At 46.1% G+C, this 21,501-nt stretch overlaps 2 protein-coding genes across 2 annotated transcripts in view; both read right to left on the reverse strand.

The window, feature by feature from the left end:
- Positions 1–6,487, reverse strand: part of RAB11B (RAB11B, member RAS oncogene family) — a 33,427-nt gene extending 26,940 nt beyond the window's left edge. The window contains exon 1 of the mRNA XM_069098026.1: positions 6,331–6,487. Within this exon, the coding sequence (XP_068954127.1) occupies positions 6,331–6,370 (40 nt within the window). The 5' untranslated portion in view covers positions 6,371–6,487. The remainder of the gene's footprint in view (positions 1–6,330) is intronic.
- Positions 6,488–8,941: 2,454 nt separating this feature from the next.
- ANGPTL4 (angiopoietin like 4) lies at positions 8,942–19,742 on the reverse strand. Its single transcript, XM_069097402.1, has 7 exons — positions 18,975–19,742; positions 18,455–18,565; positions 18,156–18,273; positions 15,188–15,301; positions 11,898–11,993; positions 11,300–11,575; positions 8,942–9,823 (listed from the first exon to the last, which is right to left on the reverse strand). The coding sequence occupies exons 1-7, from the start codon at positions 19,476–19,478 to the stop codon at positions 9,645–9,647; spliced, it is 1,398 nt and encodes a 465-aa protein (XP_068953503.1). The 5' UTR covers positions 19,479–19,742; the 3' UTR covers positions 8,942–9,644.
- Between the last annotated feature and the right edge of the window lie 1,759 nt (positions 19,743–21,501).

Here is a 21,501-nt window from a genome sequence, read left to right on the forward strand (position 1 = left end):
TCTTACAGGATCATGCCTTGCTTAGCAGCCATTCTGTTGTAACCTATCCTTGCTTCCATCATATCTTTTTTAAAAGTTTTAAAAACTCTAACTATGTTAACCAAGTTTGACCTTCAACCATGTGAGAATCACTTTGATAAGACGTCCCCATCCCTACCCCATTCTCCCTCATCAGAGTCGATTTCTCTATGTTGTGTTTGTTCCCAAGAGCTTCCCATAGCTCCTGCGATAACCACTCCTATGAAATTTTGGCTCATATGATCTTATCTATCCTCCCACTGGACTCTTTGAAATATGCTCACCTAAGTTTTGGAGTGCATCTCTCCACTCCTTTGCAGAGGGAAGATGTCTACAGGTGTGGAAAGGTTCATATAATGTCAATTTTTTTCATTGTATTGATTGGTTTTGCTGATTTTTTTCTCTTGCTTGTTATAAGAGATGGTTCTCTGAGAGGGCAAGGGGGAAATCTAGGCAACATAAAAACATAAGATATTTTAAAACTCATAAAATCTAGGGTGCAGGTCAGACTAACCCCAGCTTTCACCTCCTCTGCCACATATTCTTAGATGAAGCAGTCACTTTCTTCTCCCTTTCCCCCCCCCCAAAAAAAATTTTCATCATTTTTACAACAGCAATTAGGTTCTTTCTCCTTAGTGAGAATCAGACCCAGAATCAATTTTTCCCCTTACTGGTTCTTTTGCCTTTTTGAAGGATGAAATTAACATCAAGACTAGTCAATAAATTATCAGTTGTTCTCTTTTTAAAAGAGAGAGCACTATAATCACTGTCCAGATAAAAATTCCCCCTCATGATTCTTCATGTGAATATAGTTTATAAAATATATCTTATATAATACTACTACTCCATACACCTTTTTTTTTAACCTATCTTCTTTCTTTAGAATAAGGTATACCTGGGCGGCTAGGTGGCACAGTGACTAAAGTGCCGGTCCCAGAGTCAGGAGGACCAGAGTTCGGTTCCAGCCTCAGACACTTAACACACACACACAAAAACTAGCCGTGTAACCTTGGGCAAGTTACTTAATCCCAACTGCTCTTCAAAAGGCAAAAAAAAGAAAAAAGAATAAGGTATACCTTTGTAGAGCTATATTCTGATCATGTCTCATCCCGCCAAATAAGTGATATCTAGGAGTCAAGTTACCCATACTTTTGGCAAAAGATTAGCATCTTCAAGCCCTACTCAAGAGTCTGCATAAACATATGAATATCTAAAAATCAGTCCCTACCTACAGCCTTGAGCAGATCATTACTCTATGGGCTTTAGTTTCCCTACCACTAAAACTCCTTAGGGTGCTTACATTTTTAATATTTTAAAGCTTTAATTTAAATCCCTGTGAGAGTACCTCATGTAGCTTCTCTTTTAAGATGTAAAATCATATTCATATTTTCAATGGAAAAGGTGAAGCTGCAATATAAAAATCTTGCCAAAAGACTCAAATATCTTACCTCCACTTCCTCAGCCCTGTTAAACCTGTCTAGACTACCCTTGTCCACAGTGATCATTCTCTTGGGAATCCTTAGCTTCCTTCAAGACACAGCTCAGGTGTCTGGTACTCCCTGCACAGAACTCTTCCTGATTTTCCCAGATGTTTAATGCTTTTTCTTCTTAGTATTCTCTCCCTTTTGAAATTTGTATTAAAGTTTACATAAAACTTTGTATTGTTTTGTATTTACTTATCTACATACATGTTGTATTGCTTTACCCCCACCCCAACTCTTCCCACCTCAATGAATAAGAAGTTCTTTGAGGGCAGAGAGGCACTGTTTTTTTCTTTTTTGGTCATTATAGCTCTAGCACCCTGCACCATACCTAGAACACATAGGCACCTCATAAATGTCCTTTGAATGGAAATTCTATTGCACTGTCAGCTTATCTACATTTACTAATGATTATCTTCAGTCAAGAAACTAATTTTTAATAATCTACCAAGACACACAAAGAACTGTATCAGAGATATACAAATGGAGGAGGGGGTAGGATGGATGCCAAGCAACCTAAAACATGGTTCCATCCCTAAGTAATGTTATATTCTCCTGCCCCAGAAAGTTCCTTGCATAGTACTGGGAAGGGGGAAGATATAAAGCTGGCTACCTGTTGAAGGGGGTGAAGCAGAGGTCCTCAAGTTACATAGATTAAAAAAATATGTACTTTTTTATTCAGAACTTAACAAATCCCAAATGAAATGAGCATTTCCATATTCACTGTGGAACAGAAGGAGAGGGTTGTATGTGAATCTGCAAACCACTATTACATAAAGCTTTTCTTTTTTAAGTACATAACAATTTCATGTAACTTAAAAAGTTGTCCTGCGATTCCTTCTGCTCTCTTCTCATCTTGGGGGTGGGGTGGTGGTGGAGGTGGGGGGGAGGGGAAGAGAACTTATTCCTAACCTTCCTTTTCTTCCCACCTCCCCCAATCAAAAACAGAAATAAAACCCTTGTAACAAATATGCATAGTCAGGCAAAACAATAGCCAAAGACTTTCCACTCGTTTGAATTTCTCTTAATTTTAATCTAAAAAATCAGATTTGACTTTTAACTGCAATCCAGTCATTAAAAGATTAGTAAGACTACAAAACAGAAGAAAAACAAAGTCAGATAATTCAGAAAAACTATAACCAAGTAGCACCTGATCAAGAGAAAATTCCATGTACATACAAGGTGAGCAAGAGAAATGGTCTGGACTTACGGTACATCCCCACCTTACCTGCCCTCACCTCTAACGAATTTTCTAAAAAAAAAAAAAAACACCTAGTTTTTCATTTTCAGGTGTGCTATCAAGAAGTGCTTTCTGCCATATTGTAGCTTTCTGATCTAATAAAAAAAAGGTCATATTTATACATCACTTAAGAGGCTTTATAATTTCCTTTAATCCTTGTAATAACCATACCAATATTATTATGCCCATTTTACAGTTGGGGAAATTTAGGCTCAAAGGTTAAGTGACTTGCCAAACAATTATCACACTCAAGGGCTTAAGCCTAACCTTTTATTACAGTGCTTTTTCATAGCACACTCTAAGAAAAGTGCCAACAGGCTACTTTTCAAGTACAAAGGGAAGAATTGCTACATGAGATCCAAACCATCATTGCCTCTCTAACTGAGATTTGAATTTCAGAGCTATCTCCATTTTGCCTTACCCCTGGGACCCTAAAGAACCCAAGCCCAACTCTCCACCACCCTCCCTAGCAACCCAGCTCTATTCCTCATGGTCATCCTTGATCCCCCTCAACATATCTACTCCATTGCCAAAGCTTCTCATTACTACTTTTACAATGTCTTCCCTCTCGGCCCCATTCTTTACTTATACAGTCACAACCCTATTTCATGTTTTTACCATATCTCACCTGGACTATTCCAACAGCCTTCTACCTGGTCCCCCCACCTCAATTTCCTCCCCACTCTAATATAGCCTCCACTCAGCTACTAAGGTTATAAAGTCCTCTGCTTGGCATTTCTATCTGTTCACAACCTGGCCCCTCACCATAAGCAATATCTTCTTATCCTTTACTCTCCTCCAAGCATCCTAATATCCAGCTTCACTAGCCTATTTGCACTTAATCAAACATGACTCCCTGTCTCTTTTTTACTGGCTATCAGTTATGCCGGTAGCGCTCTACCCTCTCCCTTTTGCCTCTTAGTTTCCTGGGCTTCCAATATGCAAGCTCAAAGCCTGCCACCTTCTGCAGGTCTTCCCCTCTCACATTACCTACCATCTACTATGCAGATAGAGTAAATACACCTCTGTTATAGATATATTGTCTCCCCCGTTAAAATACCTCTCAAGAACAGGTAGGTATTTGTCTTTCTCTGGATCCTTTAGAGCCTAGCACAGTGCCTGGAACATAGTAAGTGCTTAAAAAATGATTCTTAGACTGCTTCGTTGACTAAAAGGCACACTACATTGCTTTTCTTCACTGACAGCTGTTCCTGACATAATGAATATACTCCTTTTGGAGGGAGAAGGGCAGAAGGCTTGAATAACTGGGATCCATGAAAGCCAAGGGACATATAGAAGGGAAGGCTGAAGACAATGGAAGTGTAGACACTATAACTCAGGAAAGAGCAATCTTTGGGCATGGGTTAAAATAAACACCAGGTACCTGAAATCTGTGCTAGGCAGGGCAAGGGCTTGTTTTGTAGCAGCTCATATACAGGGTATTTCAAAAGTCTTAGTTTTAACCTATTAAAGCCTTATACTTTTGGACATCCTGTAGACTAAATGCATGTATCAAGTATGTCATTTTTACTATGGTACAGAAATCTAGAAATGTGCGATCAAATTCTTTTTAAAAACTTATTTCTAAATCGTTGTTACTGAGAAAATTTGGGGGAAATCAGATTAATTTCTTTTCTAAAATGTTTCATTCATGTGCAGATTACTCTATAAGATTCCTGACATTTCAGTACAATGAGACAGAAGGATTTCCTGATAGTGCTTCCCAAGTCAGCTGTGAAAAATGGGCCCTTTCTATTTGGTATCTCTAGGAGTCTGAGTAATAAGAACATTGGAAAAGCAGAGTGATGACGGGGTGGAGAGCAGAGGAGCAGAGGCTAGGTAGGAGGACTTGTAGTTCAGGTGGAGCAGGAAGAGAACAAGGACTTGGAACACATTAATATAGTGGTCAGCCAGTCCTAGGCACAAGAAGAAAAAGAGATCGTATCCCGGGTTTAACTTAAAGAGTCTGAGATGAAAAGAAACACCAGGTTACAAAGTATTCTGAAGAACAGAACAGTCCAGGGTACAGGACCCAGGGATAAGATAGGTAGAAATTTTCCATGTCTGCTTAGCATCTCTTGGCAGGCACCCCTGGGCACTTCCAGGCTACCCTGTTGGCTACTCCATGGTAAGAACCTCATTTTAGAGGTCTAAAGCCTAGCGTTCTGGCTTCAGGAAAGGAAGCTGGTTGGGTTCCTCCCTTTCAGATCAGTCAGAATCAGCACCTTCTCTCCAGGTCAAGGAGTTCTGAGTATATCTAAGCAGTAAAGCTAGTGAGGGAAGGATTCCAGTTAATCTGGGGATGCTCCACTCTAATGCCTTTGATTCTTTTGGCTCAGAAGTTTGTCTTTTATCTAGACTACAAGGTTGCCCAGACAGCTCTCTCCAGGAGCAAAGTCCTGTATACCAACACCGGATAAGTCTCATTACATGGTCCCCCTACATAAATCACTCCACATTTCCTTTATCCTCAGTCCTAATGCTCTCTTTCCATCCTGCGAACCTCAGTCCTCTCTGCCTTTCCCATATGACACAATCATTTCTCTTAAATGAGTTCCTCCTCCATTCAACCAGTCTGGCCTCAATCTCCAAGCCTCTTTTCTCTCTATACTCCATTCAAGTCTCTACTATCCTTTCCCTATATCCTTCCCTTCCCCCCTGCAGCTCCCGGCCTCTCTCCGTTCTCTAATTTTTTCTCCCCCTTCCCCCATTTTCCTTCCAGGATATCCTCTATTCCCTCCCCTTCGACATTTGGTCCTGTCACCCCAATATCTCCTCCCGACTCCCTTCTCCTTTCTGGGTTCTTAAGAGTCTTCCCCAGTGACCCCAACCCACCATCCTCTACCCATTTCTTTGCTTTTCCTCCTTGGTCTCCCCAGAGCTCAGCACAGTGTCTTTCACCCAGCAGGGGCTTAAGTGGCCTAGGGAGCCAGACTGTAGAAGGCAGGAGCTGAGAGTCAAGTCTACGAGATGTGTCCGGACCGGAGTCACTTCCTAGCCAGCTCCCCAGGGTCGCCGTCCTGACATCTCGCACAGCTTTTCCCTGGCCCCGGTCTTCTTTTCCTTCTTCCTCCTCCTCGCACCCTAGGAGCCCCATCCCGGGGCTCCACCAACCCCGTCCGACCCCGTCCGACCCCTACCCGCACTATTTTCTGCTCCCAGGTCCCCGCCCCCTTTCTTTCCAGGCTCCTTCCCCAGTTCCAGGACCATCACTCCGGTTCCCAGCCAGGTGTCAGGACCCACCGCGCCCCGCCCCTCGTCTCCTTTTCAGAAAACACGAGCCCCCTCCCCACTAAGCGCAGCCCACCCCTCCCCCACCTTCCAGCCGCGACTCCCTTGTTCAGTAACACCGAGGGCTCAGTGCAGCCTCCCCCCTCCCGGCCGGCACCCTGTGTCAGCTCCCCTTCGGCCTCGGTCCTGGTTCAGGCCTCCGCTCCGGTTCCACCGCCCCCGCCAGGGCCCGCTGAGGTCCCTTTCCAGTCCGGCTGGGCGCGACGCCGCGTCGGGATAGAGGCCCCGGGCAGCGCCGGGGCCGCACTGCCAGAAGCGCCCGCCCTCTCACTCAGACCTTCCCGCCTCAGCCCCGGGCACCTTTGAACAGGTAGTCGTACTCGTCGTCCCGGGTCCCCATTGTCTCGGCTCTTCCGGCGGGATCGGGCCCGTCTCCGCAGCCCCACCACAAACACCCGACTGGGGGGCGGAGCCCGACCGGCCGCCGAACGACAGTTCTACCGGCCTATCGGTCGCGGGGCGGGGGCGCGACTGACACCGTGATTACCCTATCAGAACCAGCGGCCATTGTGGGACCAACCCACTGTTTCCACCTACCGCGGGCCTGAAACCGACGGAAGGGAAGGGGAGGGGCTTCCTGAAGTGACAGTGATATTAACCTATAGGAGAAGCGCACAAGAGACTGGAGGCAGAATTGAAGAACAGAAGAAAACTGATAGTCCGTTAAGCCAATGAAAGGCAGGAGAGAGAAAGGTTTACGGGAGAAAAGGGGCGTAGGCAACGGGGAAGGGCTGGAACTGAAAAGGGAGGGGCCTGGAAACGGGAAATGACCTATTAGACCTGAGGATTGAGAAGGGGGTAACGTTGAGTGAAGTCATGCGCAAGGCTCTGGTCCTTCCTCTAGGAGTACTTTGACGTCACTAATTCTGGGAGACAAAAAGGATTGAACTGACAAGTCTCCCCGTTACAGACCACCACCTCTGAGGCTCTGTGTCCACCGTGATGCTGACCACCCCCTCAGAGACCACCCATCCTGCTGACCACTGAGTCACCTCTGAGTCCCACTAGCCACTATAATGATGACCCCCTCCTAGACCACCACATCACCTCGCTGTCCAACGTCATTTCAGAGACACACTGGTCACCCCGCTGCTGCACAGCACCCTAGAAATCCATGTTGTCCAGCACCCCAGAGATCCCACTCCCATCACCCCAGAAATCCTACTTCTTACTTCAGCCTTAGACAAATCACCCAACACTCTGAAGCTGACCGTCATCTCCTATCCTTGCCTGGTCACTCCCCCACTGACCACCATCTGTCACATTTACCAAGCCACTGCTTCACACAGCCACCCGGGCACCTCCCTGCTTACTACCACCTCACATAATTGCCTGGCTACCCAGATCTGACCCCACCTCAGACCCACTGGTCACCCAGCTCCTGGCCACTAGTCTTACCCAGTCATGCCCCCCTCGATCTCAGAGACCTACCTGCCAAGTATATTAGGTGGCAGTCAGTGGCGGGCATGACCTGGTTAAGAGTCTGGTGGGGCAGAGAGGTGTCACGGTGTGGTCGAGATCAATCATGGTATAACCATAATACAAATTAGATGACAGAGGCAGTGCTGACAGGACTAGAATTGAAGTCGGAGGACCTGCCCCTGTCATTTATTATCTGTTCGACTTCCATCAGGCTACTTGTCCTCATCCTCTCTGAGCCTCAGTTTCTTCATCTGTAAAATGAGGGTTTGGTTCTCAAAGGTCTTGTCTGACTTTAAGTCTCTGACCCTGTTACTAACAAAAAATGAAACCTAAACAATCATACTGCTACTGCAGAGAACTGCCTGGTCACCATTTGCCATTACCATAGAGAAGCTCCACCAGCAGACAGGTGGTTCAGTGAATAGAGAGCTGGACCTGGAGTATGGAAAACTTGAGTTCAAATCTAGCCTGACACTGATGAGTTATATGACCCTGGTCAAGTCAATTAACCGGCCTGCCTCAGTTTCCTTACTTATAAATCAGAGATAATAATTGCACTTAATTTCCAGGGTCCTCGTGAGGACAAAATGAGATATTTGTAAAGCATCTTTCAAACCTTAAAGCTCTATATGTGTTAGCTATTATTATTGCTTGCCTAAAATTTTATTGTCTCCTACCTCTTACCTCCCAGGAACTACAGAAAGAGGACTAAGATAAGCAGTGCCCTCCCAGGTAAGTCTATCTGACCTAAGATCTTGTCACTGCCTATGCCACCTGTTTGGTTGGGACTCTAGATTCCAAGTCTTTAGAAAGGAAGCAAGGCCTGCCTTCTTCAGATCAGTGGGTCTGAAGTAGTAGGCAACAGGGTCACCAGTCAAGTATGTAAGATGGTAGTAAGGAGAGATGGGTGCAGGGAGAACAGGCTGACCTTCCCTTACGGTGTTTTCTGGGGATTGAAGGTACTATAGCTAACTTCACCCTAGTTAACATGGGTTATCTTTTCCTGCCTTATTTCTCTTTCAGTTGACCTGAATAAAATAGTAAGTACTCACACATAAAAACACAGTGCCTGTCACATATTAATCAAAGCTGGTTGACTGATTTCTTAAAAGCTGAAATGTATCCAAAGAATATAACAAGACAAATGGACTCAAGTCAAGCTACATGAGGACTAGTTGAAGGATCTGGGCATATTTTGACTAGAGAATATTTGGGTGGGTTGCTGGGAGTGTAAAAAGGAAAGACATACTTGGAGGGCTGTAATGTGGGTAACAGACCATTCTGCATGGCCTTCCATAGGAGGAAAATTTCAGCTTGATATAGAGAACTTCCTCACTAGCAGAGCTGTGCAAAAAGAGGCCTCTTTAGGATCAAGTGGTGAATTTTCCATCCCTGAACATCTCCAAGGAGGAACTCAGTGAATGCTTCAGAGATTGCATTAGTGATTTCTGCTTGGGCTGGATGAATTGATGACCCTTCCAGTCCTGAGATTTTTTCATTCCTTTTATTACAAACAAATCTGAGGTGGCCTGGTAATCCCAGCCAGACCCTGCAACCCAACAGATAGAAAAATCTTTTTACAAGGCAGTTATTTACAAATTACCCTGACCCATCACTTGGCCCCAGGGCTGGGCTTTAAAATAGAGGCTCTGAGGTAGGTCACCATTCTAGATCCCCCAGTTCTTGGTCCCGTAATCCTAGTACAGTCAATATGACTGAAGACAGCTAGGCAAGACTCCTAGTCAGTCATGAGCCCACAACTTGGGCTTCTTCCCCACTAGTCCCCAGGGTCAGGCAATCCCACCACTCCCATTCACTTGTGCATAAGTAACTCTGTGTAACAGGATGGATGGGGAGAGGGAAAGCCCTTGCCTATTAGTACTGTTGATACCATAGGTTTACCCTTAAGAGGGTAACTGATTAAAGAAGGGGAAGAAAAGAGTAAACAGTGTCTCTTCAAGAGGGAAGAGCTAGATTCCAAGGCTGGGCCTGGATCCTCTCTTATTCCTCTCTCAGTGAAGTACCTTTTCAGTCCTACCCCTGGCCCAGGCATATGTCCAGGGAGACTGTTGTCACCGTGGGTGTTGGGAAAGGGGAGGATAAGAGAGTTCTCTTTTTGAATTTATGTTGAGTCTTTGGCCCATTGAGCTCTGGCTCTTTTCTGTTAGCCCTGCAAGGCTCTCAGAATAAGGCTAGGAGGTGGCAACCTCTGTGGGCTGGATTAGCATGGTGGTGGCCTGTAGAGGGTAGTAGCGTCCCCGCCAAGTCTTCCAGAAGATGCCCTGCTTCCTCTGGTGCCGCTGCCGGGGAAGGGAGTGAAAATATTTTCCATTGAGGTTGGTATGGCCACAAGTACTGAACCACCAGCCCCCTGAAAAAAAATGAAAACAGGAAAGCAGGGTCAGGGATTGTGCAGGGAAGGTAAGCTACAAGAGCACAGATCTGCTGTAGATTGGAGTGAGAGCACAAGGAGGTAGGCATCATGGTAGAATGAGAAAAAAATACTGACTCAAAAAGTACTAGACTGGAAGTCAGGAGCCTTGGGTTCTATTCCCTGTTCTCTGTGTGCCTTTCTGGTCCTCAATTTCATCATCCAAAAATGTAAAGCATATGGAATAGTAGAAAACCCCAGATCTAGTGATGCATTCAAGTCCTGGTTCTGCTCCTTATTACCTGTATGATCTTGGGAAAGTCCCTTAACCTCTCCAAACCTGGTTCCTCATCTCTAAAATGGTCGGGGTTGGAGTAGATAAGCTTAGAGCTAGAAAGGTAGGGGGTCATCTACTTTAACCCCCTCATTTGATGAAATTATTATAGTACATAAAATGCAGAACTTGGAGTTAGGAAGACCAGCATTCAAATCTGACCTCAGCCTCTTCCTAGCTGTAGGATTTAGGGCAAGTCACAAACTCTTTTTGTCTCAGTTTCCTCACTTATAAAATGGGAGTAAAAATAGCACCTACCTTCCAGGGCTATGTGAGAATGAAATGGGATGCTACATGTAATGTGCCTTACAAACTTCAAAGTGCTCTAGAACTGCTAGCCATCGTTATTATTATTACGTAATTATTGTATGTATGTTTCTGCATCTCCCCTAACCACCAAATCAGTTGATGTAGCCCAGAACGTAATCGCAGGTGATGAGTGCTGGGCCTGTAGTTAGGAAGACTCCTCTTCCTGGATCAAATCTGGCCTCAGACACTTACTAGCTGTGTGACCCTGAGCAAGTCACTTAACCCTGTTTGCCTTAGTTTTCTCATCTATAAAATGAGATGGAGAAGGAAATGGCAAACCACTCAGTATCTCTGCCAAGAAAACCTCAAATAGGGTCATGAAGAGTCAAACATGACTGAAACAACTAAACAATAACATATACAAACACATATGGGGGTGGAATTTGAGGTTGAAACTAGCATTTGATTACAGATGAGAGATTAGGGATGGGTTTGAAACTATGTAGGGTGAAGGGTTTGTTTATTGTTGGGGAATGTGTATGACTTCATGGCTTTCAGAAAGGAGAAAAGGTCACAGGGCTGGATGAGGAATTTTGGCTGAGAAGTTGCTATAAGAATTGAGATTGTAATTAAAGATAAGGTTTGAAGCTCACATATGGGCCATATTTTGGGTATGGATAAGAGTTGGTGATTTGTGGATGGGGCAACAAATGGTGCCATTAATTCAAACATTGATTGAGTGACTACTATATATAAAATTCTGCTTTAGGCACTGCAATTGAATGCCAAGAATGCATTATTATAAAAGTTATTTAAGGATGGGCTTGGAAAATAGGGTTGGAGTAAGGGAGAGAATTGAGATTAAAATTAGGGTTTGGAGACTTCTCACTTACCAGAGAGCATCTTGGCACAGTTCAAGTCTGTCCTGAGGTCATGATCACGGTCCCAAGTAGAAAAGGGTAAAGATAGTCCATCTTCTGTGGCTGGACCCAGCTCTCCAGCAACTGATCCTGTGAGCTTCAGGCTATAGGCTGTATCCTCTCCTCCCAGGTGGAAAGGGATCTGGACAGACTGGGCATTGCCTTCCCAATCTAATAGCTGTACAGCAAGGCGACTTCCTCGGTCTCCAGTGATATGATGTACCTTCTCCAGACCCAGCCAAAATTCCCCTGAATTCAGAAACAACCAGTCAGCATGGGGACAAATACCAGAGAATGCACATAGGCAGGTATAGCTAGCTCCTTGGCTTTGCAGCATTATCAGGTCCAGAATGTATCTGGAGAGAGTAAAGAAATGTATAGGAAAAGGAGAAAAACACCAAGAGGCTTCTTGGATTCCTATCAGAAAAGGCCTAGCCTAGCACTGAATGTTTGCCTGGTCCTTCCTGCTCTTATAGATCTTTCTATCCCCTCCCCCTCATCCTCATCCCTCCACCTCCAATTTGGTGATTTATTCCCTTAAGTCTTGATTTTGTCCCCTGGAAATACCTACCATTAGGATCTCCGAAGCCTGACTTGTAAGCTTCCCAGGGCTGGTGAAAGTCCACTGAGCCATTCAGGCGTCTCTGGATCACTGTCCAGCCACCCTCTGCCAAAAGAAAGCCTCGTTACTAAGATTCAACTACATAACAAAGAACAGAAACACCACAGCTAGCCTAGGAAACCCAAAATTTCCCAAAGGCTTCTACCCGAAGTCATAAAATCATAGAATGTGGGCATTAGAAAGGATGATCTTAGGGACTAGGCTTAACCTCTTCATTTTTTTTTGTTTGTTTATCTTTTTGGAGGGGGGAAGGCAAGGAAACTGGGGTTAAGTGACTTCCCAAGGTCACACAGCTAGTATGTCAAGTGTCTGAGGCTGGATTTGAACTCACATCCTCCAGATTCCAGGACCTGTGTTCTATTCACTGTGCCACCTAGCTGCCTCTTAATCTCTTCATTTTACAGGTAAGGAAAAAGGAGGCCAAGGGATGGTTAGTGCTTAGCCAAGGCCACCTAGAGACTAAGTAGAAGGACCAGATTCAACCCTCTGTCTCCCAACTCCAAATCTGGGGCCCTTCCTACTATACCATGAAGTCTCAGTTTATAGTTTATAGTTTTCAAGGCATATTGCACTATACTGTCAAAGTGATTTTCCTGAAGCATAGGTCTCACTATAGCATTCCTCCTATACTTAGTAAGCTCCAGGGATTCCCTATTGCCACTCAGAGAAAATAAAAACTCCTCTATCTGGCACTGAGAGCTCATCACAACCTGTCCTCTTTCTATCTTTCCAGTCTTCTTACAGATTACAATCTTTATCACACATCCAGGGGTATGAAGTCTGGATTCAGTCAAAGCACTGAACCTGAGGACCTAGAGGGCCACAGGTTCCCCACTCCTGGATAGGCATAGGCATAGTGGCCTATTTGCTGCCCTTACATTTGGCACTCCATCTCTTTTCTCAGTGCCTTTGCACTAGCTATACCCAAGTTTTGAAACACTCTCCCTCCTCACTTCTGACTCTTAGAATCCCTGTATTCCTAGGCTACCCATTTCCTGACTGAATTGGACATAGCCAATATGAGAATTTGTTTTGGTGAACTATGCACGTTTGTTACAATCAGACAGTTAACTCCTGCTTATTAACTGTCTACGGTGTGTCAGGCACAGTGCAAAGTTCTGGGGAATACAAAGAAAGGTAAAAAGCAATCCTTTCTCTCATGGACCTCATAGTCTAATGAGAAAGACTACATGCAGATAACTTATGGACAAACAGTATATATTGGGTAAATTGAGGGTGGTCTTAGAGGGAAGACACTAAGATTAAAGAAGAGTGGGAAAGGCTTCTTGCAGAATGGGATTTTGGCTGGGATTTTTCCTCAAAGGAAGCCAGGGAAGCAAAGACGTAGAGAGAAGTAGAATGTTTCAGGCATGGAGGAGTCAGTGAAAACACGTGGAATCAGACAATAGAGTAGCATGTGGGAAGAACAGCAAAGAGGCCAGTGTTACTGGAATGCAGAGTAAGTGGAAAGAACTAAGGTATGAGAAGTCTGGAAAGGTAAGAAAGGGTCAGGTTATAAAGGGCTATAAAAACCCAACAGAGAATTTTATATTTTTATATATATATATATATTATTATATATCCTGGTGATAGGCAGCCATTGGAATTTATTGAATAGGAGGGGTGGTGATATGGTCAGACCTGTATTTTAGGAAGATCAATTTGGCAGTTTAGTGGAGGATGGATTGGAATGGAGAAAGATTTGAGGGAGGGAGACCAAGTAGAAAGCTGTAGACTAGGTGTGAGGGGGTGAGAGTGCACTAGGGTGGTGGCAGTATCAGAGGAGAGCAGGAGGCATATTTGAGAGATGTGGCAAAAGTCAAAACAAAAGAACTTGATGACACGTGGGATATAGGGGGTAAGAGTGAGGAGTTAAGGATTACATCTAGGTTGTGAACCTAAGTGACTGGGAGGGTGGGGGCAAGCTCTACAATTATACAGAAGTTTGGAAGATGGGAGGGTCTAGGAGAAAAGATAAGTGAGCTCAACTTTGGACATGAGTTTAGGAAGTCTACAGAGTATACAGCTCAAGATATCTAGACAGAGATCAGGATGGGACAAGTATATAAAAAGTCATCTGCAAGGAGATAATAATTGAAACCACAGGAGCTGATAAACTCATCAAATGAAATATAGAGGGAGAAGAGAAAGGGGCCCAGGATAGAGCCTTTGGAGACTCCTACAGGTGGTGAGAGTAGCCTAGATAAAGTAGATACTATAAAGGAGACTAGAAAGGAAAGAAAGACAGAAGAGAACCATGTCATGAAAACTTGGCGAGACAGGAAGCAGACAGGAGAAGAGGGTGATGGACAATGCTGAAGCTGGAGAGAGGTCAAGAAGGATGAGGACTATTAGGAAAAGGCTATTTGATCTGACAAGAGATCAGTAATTAGTAACTAACACTAGTAACTTTGGAGAGAGTAGTTTCAGTTGAATGGTGAGGTCAGAAGGCAGATGGAAGACCATTAAGGAGAGGAAAGGAAGTGGAGGCACTGATAGCTGGCCTTCATAAGGAGTCTAGCACAAATGGAAGCTGAGCAGAAGGATGATAGCTATCAGGAATGAAACAATGTGGGAGTTTGTTTCCTCCCCCAATTTGGGAGTGAGAAGGAGAGTTAGGGCTGCCCCCAAAAATGAAAAAAAAAAAAGGTCATTGAGGCATTTTAAAAAAGATGAACAAAGGCTGCTAGGTGGTAGAGTAGATAGATCACCGGCCCTGGAGTCAGGAGGGCCCCGGATTCAAATCTGACCTCAGACACATACTAGCATATAGTAGGTGCTTAATAAATGATTACTGATGGATCAGGAGGGGATATAGCAGAATGGATTCAGAGAATGTACAGCTTGAAAGACCTGTCACCTCCTTAAAAGTATATTTATTCTGGAAGCTGACACTTTCCAGCTCTATTAGACAATAGAGATCAAAGAAAAGATGGAGACTCTGGCTCCCTAGACAAGCCCTAAAGAGTTAAATAATGGGAAAGGAGTCAGTTTCTGAAATTCCTCAAGCTTGCCTGATTACCATCTAGTCAAGCTAAGGGGATGTTACTCTTTTCCTCCCCTCCATGGTAACATTTCTCTGGGTTTAAAAACTAATTCATTGAGACAATAGAATTCACCTTGCTCAGGGGACCACAGTAGGGTAAGGGCTAGCACGTAATAAACACGGAATATGCTCATGGAGCAACAGTCAAGGCCTTACTGTAGATCCCTTCTCCCCAAAAGACCCTCCCTCATACCTGGAGTCATCTTGCAGTTCACCAGGAAAGGTGAAGAGCCCTGGGGCTGAATTTGGAAGAGTCCACTCTGGCGTTCTCCACCCAGAAAGAGTTGATGGCAATCCTGGGGCAGCTCTGTAAGAGAGAGAAGGACATGGAGGTCAGGGAAAAGAGTGCATCTACTCCCTATGCAATCAGGCATATGTACAGAGGAACCAGAGAGAGAGAGACAGATATACATGTATGTGTGTGTGTGTCTGTGTGTGTGGGGGGGTGTATACAGATCGATAGATAGATATGTATGTAGTTATAGCTTTATATATGTAGTTATATATAGTTATATACAAATAGTTATATATCTCCCCGAGGGGAGATTAGTTGGGGGTTAACTCCAAAACTCTGAAGGATGGCTTCTTGCTTGGGTCATAATTAGGTCTTCCCACTCTTGACTAAGCTTAAGGCAATGAGCCATGGATCTCTGCCTTCCCTCCCCTCCCCCTCTCCTCTAGCCAAATACACACATATTCTTTGTCTGCGGATGTGTGCAGAAGGGCAAGGTCTGAGATTTTTTTATTTTTTCCTAGGGCCCATTTACCCAACTAAGGAGTGATTCATATCAGAGCCTTTCCAGACAGGAGGATTTAAAGTGGGAGAGAGAACATGAAGGCCCCAGGGTCTGAAGTGTGTGGTGTGTGTATGCAGGTGGGTGTAAAGACAAACTTGGCGAGTTTTATGATTTTTTCCTGGATTGACCCAGACCCAGGCCCCATCAATGCCCTTAATTCCCTAGGGGTAGAGGGGACCCTATTGAAACCCTCTCCACCCCCCTTCTGGGGTTGGGGCTTATTTTTTCTCCTACATCCCTCATTAGAGCCCAATATGGTAAAGGTTGTTAGGCAATGAAGGGATGTTAGACGGAAAGACCCTGGGAAGACAGAATAATTAGGCAGGCCCTTGGAGTAGGGGAAAGGTCAGGAGGGGGATGGTACTGGAAGGGCTAAAGTTATTGAAGGACAGTGTCTGGAGGGGGAAGAAGAGTGTTTAGGAAAGAGTGATAGGAGGACATTTCCTGGCAGTTCCCCTTTCCCCTACTTTCCTCTCTTCCAATCCCAGTGGCTCACAGCCAAACTCCCAATCTGGCCTTGATTACAACCAGAATGTTTGTCTCCACAAGCTCTGAACTTTCCCCGACTTGGCGCCTACTCTAGGAGAAATAGGACCCTGTCTCCCCAGACTCTCCCTATTTCCCTCCCTCCCCCTACCCTCATTCCTCTTTCTCCTGTTCCCCTAAGTAGACCAAGTAGCCTGGGCCACTCAATTCTCCTTGAGAGCTACCCCTTCCTCCAGACCCAGTTTCAAATGATAGACTCTTCCCAGGAATCCTCTACATAGTAGGTAGGGGCCACTCGGTTCTTCCAGCCAAAGAAAATCTTGGGGCAGGAGAAGCCTGAGACCCTGGGAACAGTGGTTTAGATCTGCCTCCTCAGTCTACCAGCAGCCTTGGCCCCAGTGGGCCAGGATAGGGATGGGGAAACCAAGAGCGGAAAACCAGGCCATCAGAAAGTCACCAAGAATTGCTCCAAGGCTAAGTGATGGGAGAAAGGTAACTTTCTCCCAGTTGGATGTCAGTTTCAAGACCCATGCATATTATGTATATGTGAGATAGAGTAAATGTATCAATAAAGGCCAATACATGAAAGAGGAAGATGGCATTTGTGATAGATGGCTCTAAGACTTCGTGTGTGAGTATGTGTGTGTATATGGAGGGGAGATGTGTGTGTGTGTGAGAGAGAGACAGAGAGAGAATCTGTGAGTGCTGAGGTTTCCATCATCTTCTACAGTTTAAGTGGTGTCTCTTCCCTTATTTATACCTCTTATTTCCTCTCCTTCCTGTCCACCCAGGAGCTCATGCTAAATATGTCTTCCTAGGATATGATCATGTCACTCAAAACCTACAGAGGTTCCCCATTGCCTTTTGGATAAAATCTGAACTTTAACATGGCCTTCAACAGGTCTCCCCGGCCCTTCCCCACATTATTCCCCTCCACAATAGGTTTATACTCCAGCCAGGCTGTTAAACGCTAGGTAGGGCAGTAATTTCTCCTTGAAATTCCTTGAACCTCAAGTGAATACCCATAGCATTTCACCTGTTCCATTTCAGTGGTCTGAAACACCCTATTGACTTCTCCCCCTCAGTCCATGTGTATCACTTCCTCTAAGAAGTTAATCCCTTGATTAACCAGCTTACTGATCACTTCTCAACTTGTATGCAACAAACCTCTATGTGTTTGGAATCACATTTATCCTTCCTCTTGTTCTCTGGCTGTTCCATATGCATCTCTGCTCTATAAGACACTCAGGGCAGAAAAATAGGCCTTACTTCCCTCAAGGCGGGCCCCTGGACACACAATGGGCCCTCAGTAAAATCTAGGTGGATGAGAAGAAGAGCTGTGCAGTTCCTGCTAGGGCTAAGTGTACTTTATCAGAGGAAAGCAGAGAGAAAGCTGCCTTGGTTTCTCTTCTCCCTGATTAGAGGGAAGGGCTGGGAGCAGCTGTTTAGGTGGGGTAGGACCAGGCCAGAGAAGTATCCAGGAGTAGGATATCCTGCAGACTCTAGGCAGCAGGGGAGGTGGGTGTTTTAGAAGACTTCTTCCCTCTAGGCTTCCCCAGGACTGGCTGAAGTTAAGTCCAAGAGCTCATAATATCCTTGAGGGGAGCCTCTTCATCTTCTCTGCTTTTATCTTTGGTGTGGTAGCCAGGCTCTGCCTAAGCCACTTGAGTGCTGGCTGCATCACACCTACTGACTTGGATAATCACCTTTCTGCCCGGCTGGCTATCACCTAAATTCTGGCATTCCTTCCTAACCAGTGCAAAGGGGAAAAAACGTCACTGGCAGAGAAGAGAGGCAGGAGAGTATGTAAAGAGGAGAAACTGGGGCTGGGGTCGAAGAGGTCTAGGAGCTGGGAGTCAGATGAGACCCAAGACTTACTAGGCTTATCACTGCTGTTGGGGACTGGGTGAATGTGTCGAGCCATCTTCAGGGTTTTCTTCTTTCCCAAAGTCCTTAGGGGTATCTGCCCCAGCTGTAAAGGAGCCAGGTCCTGGAGCTGCAGACAGAAGAGAAGTAACAGGTAGGTCCAGGATAAGAAGAAAGGGATCAAGAAGTTAGGGGAGGTGGGTTCAGAACCTGTTTGGGAAATTACAGTTCTCAGTTCTGAGCAGAAGCTAACAGGCCTCTGAGGGCTACCTCCACCCCTGCCTTGGGTTCCAGTTTGACCAGAGGCATACCTTGCTCTGCAGTGTTTGAATCTTCAAGTTCTGCTTTTCCAGGTGTTGTTGTTGCTGGGCCACTTTCTGAAACAATTCCTCGATTCTGCTGTTCTGAGCTCGAAGCTGGGTCTGAAAGAAAAAGAAATCGGTTCATGGGGTCATTTTGAGGGAGCTGGTATCTGGGACAAGGGAAATTCTCTCTTATGGCCTGTGGGCAGATGGGACTCCTGGCCAGGGGTGGACTGAAGGGGCAAGGCAGAAGGAGAACCCTGGGGGAGCAACCTGATTTTGAGGGGTTGGGAAACATAGGACCCAGGGAGAGAAAATTGGAGGAGATGGAGAAGACATTGAAGGAGTGAAAGGAGGTAATCTGAGGGTTAGCAGCATCAGGGATGCAGAACCGGACAAGAGTCCAAGAGAAAGAGCGTAAGCAGGCTAAAATAAAGCGCCAAAAGGACTTGGGGAGGATGTCTAAAGGGAGATCAACCAGCCTGGGAAGGAAAGACAAGTGAAGAGAGTGCGGAGGGAGCAGCCTTACCTGCAGGCTGTGCACAGCCCTCCAGACAGCGCTGCCAGTGGGGGTCTCTAGCCCCTGGTCATCAGTCCCTTCCAGGGGCTGGAGCTCGGTCTTCTGCTGGGCTACCTCTTTCGGCTCTAAGTGGCTGCCAGTGCCTTGGGTGGCCAAGCCCACGGGGCTCTCCTCCCGGCTCTGCAGTTGGGGGTGCTCGGGACTGTGATGGGCGCGGCGCGGAGGGTCTTCGCAAGCAGGATCACCGGCTTGGAGACGGCGATAGATGTCGTTTACCTGGCCCTGTGTCCGCTCCACGTGCTCCCGAAGCCCGTGTCCGAGTTGCAGGAGCCCGTGAGCGATCACGTTTACCTCGTCCCAGGAGGCATACTTGGCCTCCGGCCGGGCGCGGGGCACTCGGAGTTCGGGGGCCCCGGGGCGTACCTCGCTGTGGCTGGCAGGGGCTGCGCCCAACAGCCCCGCAGTGGCGGCACAGAGCACCAGCGCAGCTCCTGTACTTGGGGCACAGCGCATCTTTCTCTTAACGGGGTGGCCTGGAAGCTCTAGCTGGGATGGAGGTTCGCTAAGGAATCCCACACTCTCCCTTACTCTCAGGTGTGCCCAGGGCCCGTCCTGTACTGCAGCTGTCCACTCACTGAAGGAACCCCATTTTATGAGCTGCAGCCAGGCCCTGGGGGGCGGGTGGGTGTGTCCTGGAGCGGGGCGGGGCTCAGGTTTCCAGCTTCAAAGAGACCGGGCCGAAGTACCCCCCCCTTCCTCCTTCAATACCCTCCCTGTTTTTGGAGATTGAAAGGGATTCGCAGCTCCTCCCTCCAGTTGAGATGTGGGGACTCCTGGCTATACCCCAGACCTCCTAGGAAGGCCAGGGGAACCAGGGAGCTAAAGTTCCTCCCCCCTCACTCCCTCCCCCCCCCCCCCCTCCAAGGGCCTCCCCCCAAGGCGGAGATGCTTGGCATTGCCATCCTCCTCCCCAGGACTCAAATACCAGAGCTCTTTTCCCTCCCCCAATCCCCCACTCCCCACCCCTATCCTCCACCCCCCACCCCCACCTGGGCTGGCTCCTTCCTCCTAGCTTGAGAAGCAGATGTGCAGTCCTGGCAGCCCAGCTTAGTAGGGGAAAGGTCACTGCTGTCTGAGCCACACGTCAGCCATTGGGAGGGCCTACCCCCATCCCCAAAGCCATCACTTGGAAGCAGCTGACTCGGGAAGTTTGAGGGAAGGACCAAAGGGGCTGGAGCTGGAGCTGAGTCAGCCCTAGCCTACGTGCCCCAGACCCTGTACCAAAATCAAAGGCCAAGGCAGCAACTGGGCCTTGATTTAATTCAATAAACCTTTATCAGAAAGGCCTACTGTGTGCAGAACATGTAAAGACCAGCACATATTACCACTTCTGATAATATACTTCACATCTCTGTAATATTTACAATTAACAACAGCCCTGAATGACTGTCGAATCAATATTATTGATCCCATTTTACAGTTAGAGAAATTGAGGTTGAGGGGATGAGATAACTTGCTCAGAATCACACAGCTAGTAAATGGCAGGACCAGTACCTCAATATTCTGACACCAAGACCACTAAAGAAAAGAACAATAATTACTCGCATGTACACAGTGCTTTATAAAACAATCATTCTTTGAGAAAATTATTATGAATCCTCATTTTACAGATGAGGAAATCAATGCCAGATAAGGGAGGTGATTTGCCTCATGGTATGACTGGCAAGTCCATAGCCAAAGCTGAAGCTAGGGCTTCCTGGACTCTCCTGACAACCAACCAACCAATCAATCAATCAATCAATCAATGGCTCAATCAATCGATAGGTATCAGGCTGAATCTGAGGCTGTCTTACTTTTGCAGATAGTGAAACTGAGGTCCAGAAAAAGGGATGTGTTGTGTCTTCGATGACAATGAGTTAGTGGCAGAAATAGGATCAGGTGGCAGGTCTCTAAACCCAAGACTATTCCTCTATAGAAGGGCATAGATGAAAAGGGTAAAGTATGAATCTCCTGGAACAGACCCTAAGGGAAAAGCAGTAAGTTCAGAAAAGACCTGAAAAGGCAGAATGACTGAAAAGAGCTGCTTAAACAATGACTTTATTGAGGGTAAGTAAATGCCTTGGCCTGAGTGGGCCATGGTAAGCCGGAAATTGGTCACAGCACTGGCACATCTAATCCAAATTTTCTTCGTATCAGAATTATCTGGGAAATGGGTACAGAGACCAATCATCAAGCATATCCAGAATACCCTGAAGTCATGCTCAGAAATTTCTGGGAAAGGCTCAGAAAATGCTCAAGTTTCACAAGAGTTGAGGGAGGTAGAGAGACGTTCTGTGGCTTTCTCTCTTCTGCCAGCCTCCATCTCCTAGGGCAGCCTCATTAAATTCTTTTATCCATAGACCTACACTAGAATCTCACCTCACATTTTTCGTGTTGCTTCGCCCCCTGGTTTTGTGCTAGGATCCACCACAATGTCTAGGATTGTGCCTGCTGGCATCTGTACATCTTTTCCTGCCTTGATTTCCCTTGTCTCAGC

The sequence above is a fragment of the Petaurus breviceps genome, unplaced genomic scaffold (assembly GCF_028583685.1).
Source record: "Petaurus breviceps papuanus isolate PSGF00001 unplaced genomic scaffold, PetGlider_PUasm1.0 103, whole genome shotgun sequence".
Taxonomy (NCBI): Eukaryota; Metazoa; Chordata; class Mammalia; order Diprotodontia; family Petauridae; genus Petaurus; species Petaurus breviceps.